A 14,950-nucleotide genomic window follows, 5' to 3' on the forward strand; every position below is an offset into this window, starting at 1 on the left:
TGGATGGTTTCATGGTTTCAGCTTCCAACTATGGGCAATTCAGGTCTTTTGTCTTTGGAATAAAGATCCCTTTATTCACTCGGTATTTTCACTCCATTAAGTATCTTAGTCACTATAATCAAGTTATCCTAATGCAGACTCATTGAGGAAGCTAAATAACTTGTGGTTCCAAAGTCTCTCACTCTAAAACACTTCCTGTAGCCCTCCAAATAATCTTGAAGCTCTTTTCTGCTCCTTCTCATTTTTTCTTTTGCATCTCCTTCACAACATGAGAACCAGAATTGTGCTGTATTTCAACAGGAAATGAGAGACTGATATTCAATGTGAGTCCAAAGCAGAACCACAAACACCACCCCAATGTCTCAGCCTACCCATACATATTTATTATTTCTGTTGGTCAAAAGTTATGCAAATTTTTTGGAACAGTTACAGACCTATTAGATTTATGAGACTACTTTTATATTATGTTATTTATATTCTGCAAAACAATGAATGCAAGAAAAAAAAAATCACACAACAAGGCCCGCTGCCACCAGTAGTAGAAGTACAAGCAGATGCTTAAGAGAACACTTTACCATGGGATCTGCCACTGTGCTAACGTCAGAATACATTGTAGAAACACTGATCCTTCATCCAAGGATGTTCAGACCAGCCCAAGACAAGGGAACTCCACTAGTACTATTGCCTTTACTAGACCTGTTCCAGTCCAACATTCCTACTTCTGCATTATTTTCCTTCCTTATCTTAGTTTTTACTCCTTTATTTCTCTTCATCTCTCTCTTCAGCTTGAGAAGCATTTGAGGCTAACAGATAAGATTCCATCTTCTGCAGCATTTCTATAAGCATGTGGCCAAAAACATCAGCAAAAAGTGGTATCTAAAACAGTTTTACTGCTACCACACATGAGTTGCATCTCTGAGTTGCCTGAAGGTAATGTGTGAGGTTTGCTCTTCTGAAAGAAAAAGGTTGTAAGCAAAACTAAGCACCAGAAATACTTCAGTTTCTCTTTCTATGTTTGCTATTACTTTATGTATAAAAAACTGACATTAAGGGCTATTAGAATTAATTCTTTTCCCTGGAGAGCTATTGCCACCTTTATATAACCAAAGAGACTGTCAGTTCAGGGAAGGTAAATTGATACCAACGTTATTCTTTCTTTTTTTACACTTTTAATAACTGGTAACGAAGATTGTGTGTTTGTCCATGGAACCAAGAAAACTGAAAAGCCAAATCTTAGCTCCTTAATGTTGTACATCATCAGAATAATTATTTTAGCTTTCTAGACCAATTTATTCCCATAAAATTAATCACATTATTCTCTCATTATCTAAATATTTCTTATTCTTGAGCAGGTTGCAATCAATTATATTTAATTGTTTCAATAGTGCACTGAGGTTTTTTTTTTTCTAATCTGAGTACAATTCATCTCAAATGGTTTTCTGTGGTTACAGTGGGCTTTGGGGTTTTTTGGTGACTTGTATTCCAGTGACCTTTAGTGCCTTAGCTCTTAGATGATATCACTTCCAAATTCTACTTTCATTATCATAAAATTGTTTCCATGATTTCTACAAATATTCAGATTCAATAGTGAGATGGAAAATGTAGGTCTTAACAGGCCAAAATCTTTCTGTTCTCCTTGGAGGAAAGAGCTGACCAAGGCTTGAAATGTGCAAATTAAAATAGTCAGTAAAAGTGCTCTCCATACAAAAATTTGCACTTTTAAATGTGAAAGTCTATGGTCATTAGCAAAATGTGCAGAAAACCTGATTACCTTTAAATAAAATGTCACACATGAAGCCACACAACTTGTTCATGGTATGAAACTTGCCACTTCTCTTTAATGATATGAATGTCCAAATAGGCTTAACTGCTTATAAATATATAAACATCTGCAATGAGCCAGTGAAGAAAGCAGCTGTATCACCTAGAAGCAGTCAAGCTGTCACCTAGGGGGAGCTTGATTCCTCTCTACCAATGGCATTTTGTGTGAGCTTTATGAGTACAGGAATGTGATATGAAACAATCTAATTAGATACTGCTTTTAGCTTTTTTACAGAGCATTAAATAACAAAAAATAGTAACTGGGAATTTAATGAGTTGTTTTTGCTGTAAACAATAAACATCTAACTTTCAGGAATAACAAAATACTAGGTTGACGAAGAATAAGGTTCAAGGGGACTGTGAGACAACTGGTTTTTCAATTATAATCTATCCATAACTATGAGGAACAGTTTCCAATATTCAAACACAAGAGAAAGGCTTTTTGTTACAAAATAAATACATTGCAGTAAACAGCACCTGTTTACATTTGGCAAGCTTGGCTCCTTTCAGAAAATGCACACTATGCCATGTCCAAATGATTCTATTATTATGAAAAATGTCTTCACTGAAAGAGTTGTCAAGCATTGAAATACGCTGCCCAAAGAAGTGGTTGAATCACCATCCCTGGAGGTATTTAAAATACATGGAGATGTGGCATTTAGAGACATAGTTTAGTGGTGGATTTGGCCATGCTGACTTAACTGTTGGACTCAGAGATCTTTTCCAAACTAAATAATTCTATGAAAATCACATGTGAATAAAAATCATCTTCACATAACCATAATGAGATCCATGATAACTTGGTAACCACAACTCCACCTCAAAGAAGAGTTAAATTGTTCTGCTCTGCCCATTCTCACACATGCAGATCATTCGCACAAAAAAATTTGTCTGCCCCACTTACAAAAGCGAATTGGACAGCATGTAAGTAATTCACAGAATGGCAGTCTGTCCTATTAACTGTATACTGACAGACTGCCATGAACATGAAACATGGCTAAACCTAAAACCATCATATAGAACCAGGTTGCATATGTATTCTGTAAATCAAAAATACACCTAACCTGTGAATGAGGAATTTGTTCTTTTTTGCTAGATCAGGCGTGAGGAAGTTGTTATATTCTCGTGGACCAGTTGTTTCATAGCAGTGTGATCATAAATGTTAGCAGGTCTGCAGTACAAGAAGGAATCAAAGTCAGAAACAGCTCTCATGTAGAGAACATGAACTATTTCCTCAAAATCCTTCTATACATTACAGTCTTAAAGGTCTAGAAATATACAGGTAAGATTGAATGTGTAATTTTAGGGGTTTGTCCATTTGAAACCGTATTTACATAGGATGCAGGATCCTCTGGGACCTCTCACATCTACTCAGTATTCTCTTTCCATTGGGTGCTGTGAATGACAGTAAACATTGTTACTCCCTAAAGACTATAGCACTTCTCAGCTTCAGCACCAGAGTACAGGATCACGAGGGAATAAGGAAGGAAGATAATCCCACAAGAGTAAGGAAACATGGAGAGAACACCATGGGAGAGGAAAAGAAAGTGAAGTTTCATGATATTCCTCTTGTACTTGGTATTGGAAAGTGGCACCCATCCTTCTTCACTCACTATCCATATGGTTCCAGTCAAATAAGTACGTCAGACAAACTTAAGAATTGGGCCTAGAGTAAGGTAATTGACAATGAAAGAGAAAGAAAAATAAGGAAAAATTAGAGGATGAGGGGGATATAAGGAAGAAACAGATAAAATTCATGTAGAAATAGAGTGCAACCCCCAAAACATTGAGAAATATATACTCCATAAAAGGGGTGGAGGGGTGGGGAGAGGGCACAGAGACAGAGAGATCATTAACAGGGACAGTAATGAGGTGTATGTATGCAAGTTACAGCTTGACCTGACTAGAATATGGGATGCCTTGCGCATGCACAGAGTGTGAACTGCCATGTTCACAGGGCTGCATCTTTTCACCTACCACAACTTTTGACAAATGTGTATCGCCATGTGTTACTTTACATGACTGTAGATAAACATGTCACAATATGTACTAGAATTAATTGGTAAGTACTTAATTAAAATGCTCTTCTACTTAGAATACAGTAGTATTAAGTAAGTTTTTTTGGATCAAGTTCTCTCGTGAGGACTTGTGTCCCTTTGGGCATAGTTGCAAACTGTAAGTGCTGTTCAGCCACTCGGAGGGTGAGATGACCTCTCGCCATCTCTGTTCATACAGCTTAGCCAGAGGTTGTGCCACCAACCTCCATCATCTATGCTCCGCTGCTCCCCATTTGTCTCTACTGTTTCCTCTTTTGTGGGGATACTTGAAAATACAGAAGCGAGTAAGTGATGCAAAAACATGACTAACCCATACGCAAATTCCTGCTGGGAAATCTGCCAGGTTGCTATGGGAAACACACACTGCAAGGAGCATCTGCTCCCTGACTTTCCTCTTCTGTCCTAGCACGTTCACTTACACTCTCAGGAGGTTTAGATAGACTGTCCTCACTGACATGTGGAAATATGCTAACAGGGTCTGATACCCTTTCACAAATACTGGAATTTGTACCTTCACTTTCTTTTGTCCACTTGGCCTGACGAGAAATCTGACCCGTGAAAAATGAACATGGGAAATCTATGTCCTTGTATGATGACCATTTCTGCAAGAACAAGATGCAATTTCAACTGGCCATAATATCAAGCTTCTATTGCCACTTGTGACTCATATAGACAGTATAAACCTTACCATTTCAAACACAGGAGAACCCAGTGATACTCGATATATATTTTAGATCAGTCACCACTTAGAACACACTAGATGCAAACCTTCAGTCTTCCCTGCATGCCACCTCCAATGCCTCACACATGAGTACAGAGAGGGTCACTCGTCATTCTTCACTCCTGTCACACAATTTTCTATACAAAACAAGCTCATCCTCCAGAGGGCTCTTTTCCCTTAAAGATATCCCTGAAACCCAAACAGTCTGGAAACAGCCTGTTGGTTCGATATACAGCATCTCTATGTCTAGTTCATCAGATAGGAAAACCACAAAATGATCTCAAAGCCTGATTATTAATCTGTGTTAGATAGGCATAGTGTAATTTCATAGGAAGAGTTTTCAGTGAGATACATGACCCAAACATCTTTTCTGCAGAAAGGTATCTTCCAGTAAATTGAAAAAATACTTGTTTTTTGGCAACTGACATGCTAGTGGAGATGTGAGGTTTTTTATTCTTATGCTTCACCTTCAATAGTACATATTTTCAAGACCAGGTTTCTTTAGCCAGAATATCTATGACCTTTGCCTTTTGTTTTTTTATTTCCAAAATCTAGGTTTGTGTGGCAAGGTTTTGATGGTGGAGGGGATATAAGGGTGGCTTCTATAAGAAGCTGTCAGAAGCTTCCCCTTTGTCTGACAGAGCCAATGCCAGAATACTCCAACAGACCCACTGCTGGCCAAGGCTGAGCCCATCAGCGATGGTGGTAGTGCCTCTGGGAATAACATAATTAAGAATGGGGTGGAAAATATGAAACAGAAGAGACAGGGGGAAGAATATGTGAAAGAAGCAGCCATGTGGACACCAAGGTCGGTGAAGAAAGAGGGGAAGAAGGTCCTTCTGACACTGGAGCTGAGATTCCCCTGTAGCCCATGGTGAAGACCATGGTGAATCAGGCTGTCCCCCTGCAGCCCATGGAGGTCCACGGTGGAGCAGAGATCCACTTGCAGCCCATGGAGAAACCCACACTAGAGCAAGTGGAAGCCCAAGGGAGGCTGTGACCCTGTGGGAAGCCCATGCTGAAGCAGGCTCTTGGCAGGAATTGTGGGGCCATGCAGAGAGGAACCCATGCTGGAGCAGGTTTGCTGGCAGGACTTGTGACCCTGTGGAGGATTCATACTGGAGTATCTGCGCCTGAAGGACTGCACCCCATGGAAGGGTCCTGCTCTGGAACACTTTGCAAAGTGCCTGTGGAAAGGACTCATGTTGGAGAAGTTCATGGAGGGCTGTCTCCTGTGGGAGGGATCCCATGCTGGAGCACGGGAAGAGTGTCAGGAGTCCTATCCCTGAGGAGGAGGGAGCAGCAGAGACAGTGTATGATGAACTGCCCACAACCCCCATTCCCCACCCCCCCATGCTGCTGGCAGGGAGCAGAAGGGAGAGAATTTGTGAGTGAAGTTAAGCATGTGAAGAAGGGAGGGTTGGGGGGAAGGTGTTTTAAGGTTTAGCTTTTATTTCTTATTACCCTGCTCTGACTTGATTGATAACAAATTAAAATAATTTCCCCAAGTCGAGTCTGTTTTGCCTGTGACAGTAATCGGTGAGTGATCACTCTCTGCCCTTGTCTAGACCTACGAGCCTTTCAATATATTTTCTCTCCCCTGTCCAGATGAGGAGGGGAGTGACAGAGTAGCTTTGGTGGGCACCAGACATCCAGCCAATTAGACAGTAACAATGCTTAATTTTTTCTTCTCCACAATACATAGTTACCTAGTCTGGATATTGAACACATGCTTCCTCTGCTTTAGTACCTCAGTGGGAGCTACTAATGATACAATTAAATAGGCAGAAACACATTCAGGAGTAGCCTATGACACAGAAAACCGGTGATAAAAAAAATGGATAGCCATACCTTTCATAAGATCCTATTTTTTTGGCCACTAGTAGTTAAATTGTGGTTACTTACATTACAGCAGAACCTGGCCCTAGAAATTAGGCATGTCCATGCCGCACCAGGCACTGTGCAGATAGAGCAGGAAGAGAGAGTGTAACGAAATGTCATCATTTGCTGGTCAGAGTGATAAAACAGCAGCTACTTGTTTCTCAGGAGTAGTAAGTTTATTGCAGGAGTGTTTTAGGCACTGTTGAAGAAAAAATTAGCATGCTGTGAAACTGTAAAAGGGAAGCTCCTTGCACACTGGAGAGGATTCTTGTACAGGATTCAGAAATACTTAACAGATTTCATAGAATCATAGACTGCTTTGGGTGGGAAGTGACCTTGAAGTTCATCAACCTCCCGCTCCCGCCGCCTCTCCCGCTCCCACCTCGTCCCCCCACGGCTGTGACGCGCGGGCGCGCCCCCGAGCACCGCCCACCGCCCGCGCCGCTCCCGCTCGGGGCCGAGCCCGCGCCGCGCTCGCGGCCGCGCGCCGCCTGCCGGGGCAGGGAGGGGGTGCCCGCGCCCCGGGCTCGCACACGCGGCGGGCGCAGGCGCGGCGGGGCGGGTGCCCGCGGCGGGGCGGGAACGGCTGCGCCCCGCGCGCCCCCGCGGTGCGCGCCCCCCAGGGGTGGGAGAGGAGAGTGGTAGGGGCCGGCGCGCCGCGACCCCCGCGCCCGCCTCGCCTTCGCCCCCGCCTCCTCCTCCTCCTCCTCCGCGCTCCCCGGGCACGGGCGCGCCCTCTGCTCGCACCGCGCATGCACGCACCCCCACCCCCCCGCCCCCGGCGCGCGCGCGCGCGCACTGGAGTGCTCGTGCAGGAGGCGGCGGTGACGGCCGGAGAGACGCGCGCAGGCCCCCCCCCCCGAAGCCCCCTCCCCAAATTCCCCCCCCCCATTCCCTCCCTCCTCCCTTCCCTTTTCCCCGTGCCCCTCCCGCGTGGCGGCGGCGGCGGCAGCAGAGCCCCCCCGCGCTCCCCTGGGAAGCGCGGCTCCGCGCGCGCGCGCGGGCTGCAGGTAAGCGCGAGCCCTCTCCCGGTGCCCCCCCGCGCCGCTCCCGCGCGGCGGCCGGGCCGGCGCCGCGCTGCGCGCGCGCGCTCTCCCGCGCGCGCCCTCTCCCTCCCTCCGCCTCCTCCTCCTCCCTCCCCTCCCTCCCCCGCTCGCGGCCGCCGCCGTTACAGCCCCGGCAGCGCGCGCTGGGTGAGATGGCGGCGCCGCGGGCGCGCCCGCTGCCCCGGAGCCGTCGCGCGCCTGCCTCCCGCAGGCGATGGGAGGGAGAGGGAGAGGAGAAGGAGGAGGAAGAGGAGGACGCATCCAGCGATGGATGCGCTGTGGCGCGCGGGCCCCGCGCGCTGCAGCCGCCACCGCAACAAAGGGGCGCGCGGCCGCATCCAGGCGGCGGGAGCCGTTGGAGCGAGGGAGGGAGGAAGGGAGGGAGCGAGCGAGCGGGGCGCCGTCCTTGCGCAGCCCCGTGAGGAGGCGCGGCGGGAGCGCCGGGCTCGCTCCGGAGAGTGGCCGCTGCTGCTCGCGGGCGCCCCCGACGCCGGTGCGGGAGCGCGGGCGGCGTGGCAGGAGCTGGGCTGGTCCCCGCCGGGAACCCGCCCGCGCCGCGTCCCCGCCGGCGGGTGCGTGGAGCGGGCGTGCGCCTCCGCGGCCACGGGCACGGCAGCCGCGGGAACAGGCGTGGGCAGGCACTGAGCGCGTCCCGAGCAGGCACAACCTCCAGGACACACCTCCCCACGTCCCGGCGGTGGTAGCGGTTGTGTAAAAAGTGTGTGAAGGAATAAATCAGAATTAATTCAGCCGATTACCTCAATAAGTAATTCTCTCTTAGGAAGCGTCAACAGAACTGCAGCAAAGTTGCATATTGTTTAACAGAACAGGGTACAATTGCTACTAGATTATTAGCACTGACGTTTTGCTACTTGTTTGAAGAAAAAGCATTTTTCCCAGTTTGCAAGGAGCTCTAAACGTATCCTCTTGAAATGGTGGTTGTCCTGCCCTCTTCGGTGCTGGATTGATACGTTTTCCTGGGCCAGCAGACTCAGACAGCCCAGAAAAATACACAGGAGTGTTTTTTTGGTTTTGTTTTCTTTAGTGTATTTCAAATATTTATGCGATCCCTATCTGGCTATCTTAACATCAGATTATTTAGGACTAAGAAAAGAATTTTGGTCTTCCAAAGTGGAAGTTGCCTACTTGTCATCATGCCTGTTGCAGAGTGTCATAGAATATAGGAAAGAAGTTCTCAGCAGCTCTGTGCCAGGTGATGGAAGATTTGTTCTGAACCATTATTAAATTTCCCTCCTTTCTGTTATATTTTCATCTTCTGTCACAATTAGATGCCAGCAATTGGGATTGAATAATTTGAATTATGTGTCTTGTATTATCCTTCTGCTCTTCGGGTATCTCCACTGTTTGGAGATCTGGCACACTTGGTATCTCTTTCCCTGGTCCTTGATGCTCATCCACCCATAGCACAGTCTGCTGTCCTTTGGGATGCTCAGTCTGCTTGCCAGACCGTCTGCTAGGCTTGTTCAGATATCTGGTTCAGCAGGAGACTAATCACCTTCTTGATGGGTTGATTACTGGATTGACTGTAGTGATTCCTGTGGAGGTTTTTCAGACTTTTAGATGTAGTGCAAAGTAAGTAGCAGGAAAGTGGAGCCAGGGAAATGCAGTAGCCAGAGGAAAGTAAACACATGGTTTATATCAACAATGCTATCAGATCAGTTTATCAAGTAGAACTGTAGTACCACTGAAAAATAACTGAGTAGTTTAACAGTGCATTTTGTCTAACATAAAATAATTGAAACTCACAAATTGAAAATAATTTTCTGAATAGATCTTATAATTTCTTGAAATGTTATTACCTTCCTGTCTTTCAGGCTGAAAGTGGCCCAGTCTGAGGGCTAATCTGTCAAATATTTAATAATCACTTGCTCAGAAAATATCCCGCGTTGTTCATGGTAAGTCTTGTATTTGATATTTCACATTTAGTTTGTTGTGCTGACACAGAGTATTTCTTACACATTTGTAGTATTAATGTTTGCTTTAGCTTTAAGAATTACTTAAAAGTTGGATCATACATTTACTGAGAACTGCAACTTCACAGAGAAGGTTTCCGGTTTTGTATAACTGAATCAATAAATAAAACGGAATAATTGTAAAATCAAAGGGAAAGATCTTTATGTATTCACAATTTTAAAATAAGTTTCAGAGTAATGCTTATGTAATCTAAAAGCTTTTTCTGATCATATTAAGAAAAAAATTATTTGACTTTTTTTTAGTATGTAAATGGTTTTGTCTGTTGGGATTTTATGACTCAGACTGCTTTATAAAAATTACAAAACTTTCCGTTGTTATTTTACAGGAGTTTTTCATCAGTATGTCTGAAACCATTAAATATAATGACGACGATCACAAAACCGTGTTCCTGAAAACACTGAATGAACAACGTTTGGAAGGAGAATTTTGTGACATAGCTATTGTGGTTGAAGATGTTAAATTCAGAGCCCATAGGTGTGTGCTTGCTGCTTGCAGTACCTACTTCAAAAAGCTTTTCAAGAAACTGGAAGTTGATAGTTCATCAGTAATAGAAATAGATTTTCTTCGTTCTGATATTTTTGAGGAAGTTCTCAATTACATGTATACTGCAAAAATATCTGTTAAGAAAGAGGATGTAAATTTGATGATGTCTTCCGGCCAGATCCTGGGTATTCGATTTCTTGATAAACTCTGCTCTCAAAAACGTGATGTTTCTAGTCCTGAAGACAACACACAGTCCAAGAGCAAGTACTGTCTAAAAATAAACCGTCCTATGGGAGAACCTAATGATACACAAGATGATGAGGTGGAAGAAATTGGAGATCATGATGATAGTCCATCAGATGTGACAGTGGAAGGAACTCCCCCAAGTCAGGAAGATGGAAAGTCACCAACTACTACCCTGAGAGTGCAAGAGGCAATTCTGAAAGAGTTGGGAAGTGAAGAAGTTCGAAAAGTAAACTGCTATGGCCAAGAAGTAGAGCCTATGGAAACAACTGAATCTAAAGACTTAGGATCTCAGACCCCTCAGGCTTTGACATTTAACGATGGCATAAGTGAAGTGAAAGATGAACAGACACCAGGCTGGACCACAGCAGCTGGGGATATGAAGTTTGAGTACTTACTTTATGGTCACAGGGAACATATTGTGTGTCAGGCTTGTGGCAAGACCTTTTCGGATGAAGCGCGATTGAGGAAACATGAAAAGTTACACACTGCTGATAGGCCGTTTGTTTGTGAAATGTGTACAAAGGGCTTTACCACACAAGCTCATTTGAAAGAGCACTTGAAAATACACACAGGTTACAAGCCTTACAGTTGCGAGGTGTGTGGAAAGTCTTTTATTCGTGCACCAGATCTGAAAAAGCATGAAAGAGTTCACAGTAACGAGAGGCCATTTGCATGCCATATGTGTGATAAGGCTTTCAAGCACAAGTCCCATCTCAAGGACCATGAAAGAAGACACCGAGGAGAGAAACCTTTTGTCTGCAGTTCCTGCACTAAAGCTTTTGCTAAGGCTTCTGACCTAAAAAGGCATGAGAACAATATGCACAGTGAAAGAAAACAAGTTACTACAGCCAATTCCATCCAGAGTGAAACAGAACAGTTACAGGCAGCAGCCATGGCTGCAGAAGCAGAGCAGCAATTAGAAACTATAGCTTGTAGTTAAAAACTAAAGCAGAAACTTTATCAGAAATAATATAAGAAATGAACAAAAGCTATTGTTGATATACATTTAGACTGAGAAGTTTTTCAAGAAAGCATATTTTTAGAGGATTGAATGTTACATAGGAATACATAGCATTGCTTGGTTAGGTATTTTAAAACATTTCAGAGATGGATATTCTTAGAATGTGAAGCAGTTTTGTTGTCATTAGCAGTATAATGCACTAATACCTGCTTTAATTTGAGAATGTGATCAAGTTCTCTATAAAACAGGGATCATTGCTGGCTGATACTTATTCCGTTCAGTACGGAATACTGCATACAACATAAACTTTGCAATCAGTAAGAATCAGTAAGTTTGAAAACGCTGAAATCTCAAAAATCACAAACATGGAATGGAAATACTTAATTCTGAAGGTGTTACAATTTTTTGAGAAGCAGACATTGATTACCCAAGCTTTTTAATTCCTCCTTTTTTCACTTAATCTAGGTAGTTACAATAGAGTGCAAGGGGGATGGTGATCAAAATGAAATTGCTTCTTAATCCATTCCCCCAGATACCCTCTATTTTAATCAAGGTGGCAAGTTTGATTAAATACTTGATTTCTTGAAAAAACTGCATTATTCACAGTGATTCTGGCTGGCAAAGCAGCAGTGTCATGGCATTCACCAACCCCTTCAGTGGGTAAAAAAATTTGCCTCATTTGTTTTTATGTTCACTCTTATACAGGGCCCTGGAGACGGGACCGGGCCACAAAGGATAAAGGGTGCAGCACGGATGAGACATGCTCCTTACTCAAATCCAGTAGAAATCAGTTAAAGCTAATACAGCCTGAGGCTGTGGTTTTTATTATGCAGCTTTCGGTTCACCTAACACACAGTGAAGGCAAAGGAGTGTTTCTTGGAGCACAGGAAGTTTAGCTGCACTGGCAAGTGACCTGTCACTGCCAGACTCCTGGAGCTGCAGAGCACAACCACAGGCTATCACATACCTGCCCACAGTGTTCAACTGGGGATCGTGTCATGGCTTGTCATACCAGCTCATAGGTCCTGTTCAAATTTAAAAACTTCCACCTTCTGATTCACCACCTCTCAGCAAGAGAGACACTTCAGTGAGTGGATTCAGTTGTAATTGATCCAGAGTGAGTGTTCGCTACTAGTTGGTTGCTTGGTCTTGCCTATTTTTTTTTAAGACAAGCTGGCGTACATGCTGCTAATTTAATAGTTAACTCACAGAGTCAACAAAATAGGTTGTCTTTGGATTGCAATCTCCTGTGTGTAGTCAGCAAGAGAAGACATGATAACAGTGGTTATGGTAATCCAAAGGGTATCGAGCCTTTCTTTTAAATTTGTAAATACTACAACTGTTGTGAAAACTTCATTTGAAGTTGGAATGGGCAAAAAAAACACACTCTTGGGCACATTGTAGTAACATTGGTCACTTGCAATACCTATAGCATATGGAAGTGTTAGATCAGTTTCTGGTAAGTTACTGTATGGTACATCACATCTTGCTTTTCTAAAAAGAAATTTAAAAAGTGTTTTTGGAACTGTTATATGGAACTTCTGTTATTGGGGTTTCTTTGTTTGGTTGAGTTGTTTTTTTTTTTTTTTTACAGCTTCATTTTATTCATGTACTTATCAGGTTAAACAGTTATCTTACAATGCCAGTAATTGTTTGAATGCTGGTCTGTAAATAAAACATGAACTTAATATTTTAGAAAATGTAAACTTTGGACCTTTACCAATATATTTTTTTAAAATGTTGCTTCATTTTACATTCAGTAATATTAGTTTGTAAACAAACTATACATTTTGTACCTGTGCAACATCAGAGGATGTGTATTCATTGCATTTTATTGGTTCTCTTGAGGAACATGATAAATGACCATTGTTAAAATGTTTAACTGTATATGATCATAGATATAAAGATAGTAGGTCCAAAATAGGATCTACTTTTTTTTCTAAAAATTTTAGTTGTGCTATGTTTTTTTATCTAAAATTGTCTTCACTTTTTCCAGGATTAAATTGGGGTTTATAAAACTGTACAAAAAAGATCTGTTGTGATAAGAGTTCAAAGGTGTAAAACGTGAAGAAAGTAAATTTTCTCTGGGTCTGCTATGAAGAGCGCAAAAAGCAATGAGCTTAAATTACAGCAGTAAACATTTACATTAAAAAAAAAAACAAAAACAAACCCCCCCCCCAACTTTTAAAGGGTTTAATAATGAATTACTAGAACAGAATGCTGGGGAAGCATTACAGTCTCCGCTAGTGGTGACATTCAAAAATGGGTTAGACAAACATAGGTTAGAAATGGTTTAAATTTGGTTAATTCTGCTCTGAAGCTGAGGAGTAAGCTGAAAAACCTCTCAAGAACAGCCTCATTGGTTTGTTGGGGAGGGGGTGGCTTTTTTTATTTGTTTGTTAGGTTGGTTTTTTTTGAAAATAATAAATTAAAATGGATCTCATGGGGCAGCACATGCTTGCGTACAGAGACAGAGCTCAAGTCTTGCAGTTAAAAGAATACTGCCCCCTGATTTTTGAGCACAAGCAGTCAGGCTGTGAATTTGAAATTGTTATAGAAAAACAGGCTTGCATTAAAAGACTCACTAGGGAAAGTGTGATAACATTATGTGTTACGTCAGAGTAAATTCTGCTATTACTAAAGCTTATGACTGGAAAAATTAACAGCTGTAAGGACTGTGCGATGTTTGTAGCTTTTAAAAGCTGGGACAGATTGATATTATTCATAATCTAATACAAAAATGTGCAGAGGCACGAACAAATGTTATTGCTGCATGTTCCTTGGACAGGTATAAACACCTTATGTGAGACTTAATAGTCTATGACAGGATCAAATCAAATGAAGTCAATGGAATTGACTCCATGTCAAAGGTTTTGAAAGGGGCCTCAGCCTCACGCTAGTTTTTAGGTGCTTAAGAGTCAGAAAACTGCTATATGTTCCTGAGACCAATGTTGACAATACTGGTGAAGAAGGCAAAGGCTCAGTTATATTTCTGAAGTTGATTGTGAATTTTATTGGCAATTTCTACCTCCACCGTCTGTTTTAAGGATGTGATGTTACCTTCTTTTTTATTTTTTTGAAAACCAGTGGATACTTTTTTTTCTCCGCAATTGTTTTTACTCAAGGCAGAGAGAAGGCCTAGAATACTTAAGTTTATAAAGTTTTGGAAAAGGTTTCAGAAAGGTGCCGATGTAACCTTAGCTGCATATGGATCACAGTTAACGTGTTCTAAATTAACCTGTTTGTTTTATATGTCCTGAAGGGTAGTTTGCTTATATATTGTGGGGATCTGTCTGTGAAGTTCAGGTAAATCTGTCTGCATCTGAATACTCTACTTACTGCTCCTGTCTCTCTTCTGCCTGTGCCACAAGACGTCATGTATTAAAGCAGGTGTGCGTCAGCTCCAAGCCACTGAGGTTTTCCAGCCTGATAAACCGTAAGCTGTAAACCATGTTGATTGAGTAATGGGCAAACATTTATTCTTGCTTTTACAAGGATGGCGTGACAGTTTCTTTCAGAGTTTATGAGACAATGAATGAGGTTCTCTCTGACTAATGGGAATTTTGCTGTTAACTGTATTGGGGCCGGACTAGTCTTACAGCAGGCAATTCAGGTAATTGGTGTGCATGCAGGAATGACAGAATGCTGTAGAAAATAGATGGTTAAAATAGTGTTGAATATGTTCTATTTTTTTCTCTGAATTAAGTAGCAAAAGTATTATGTATGGAATTAGTCCTGA

General features: G+C 42.7%; 1 protein-coding gene across 3 annotated transcripts; it reads left to right on the forward strand.

Annotated features, from left to right (window-relative positions):
* Positions 1–7,261: 7,261 nt before the first annotated feature.
* On the forward strand, positions 7,262–12,423 carry ZBTB14 (zinc finger and BTB domain containing 14). Of its 3 annotated transcripts, none has more exons than XM_027886336.1 (3): positions 7,262–7,490; positions 9,362–9,442; positions 9,847–12,423. In XM_027886336.1, exons 2-3 carry the CDS (start codon positions 9,440–9,442, stop codon positions 11,188–11,190), a joined length of 1,347 nt encoding a protein of 448 aa, XP_027742137.1. In that variant the 5' UTR covers positions 7,262–7,490; positions 9,362–9,439; the 3' UTR covers positions 11,191–12,423. The 3 variants fall into 3 exon arrangements, with proteins under 3 accessions (XP_027742137.1, XP_027742136.1, XP_027742138.1); XM_027886335.1 differs by lacking the exon at positions 7,262–7,490 and adding an exon at positions 8,131–8,244; XM_027886337.1 differs by lacking the exon at positions 7,262–7,490 and adding an exon at positions 8,670–8,739.
* The last annotated feature ends 2,527 nt before the right edge of the window (positions 12,424–14,950 follow it).

Source organism: Empidonax traillii, unplaced genomic scaffold (assembly GCF_003031625.1).
Source record: "Empidonax traillii isolate 1590-97213 ecotype Southwest subspecies unplaced genomic scaffold, ASM303162v1 scaffold186:size1492175, whole genome shotgun sequence".
Taxonomy (NCBI): Eukaryota; Metazoa; Chordata; class Aves; order Passeriformes; family Tyrannidae; genus Empidonax; species Empidonax traillii.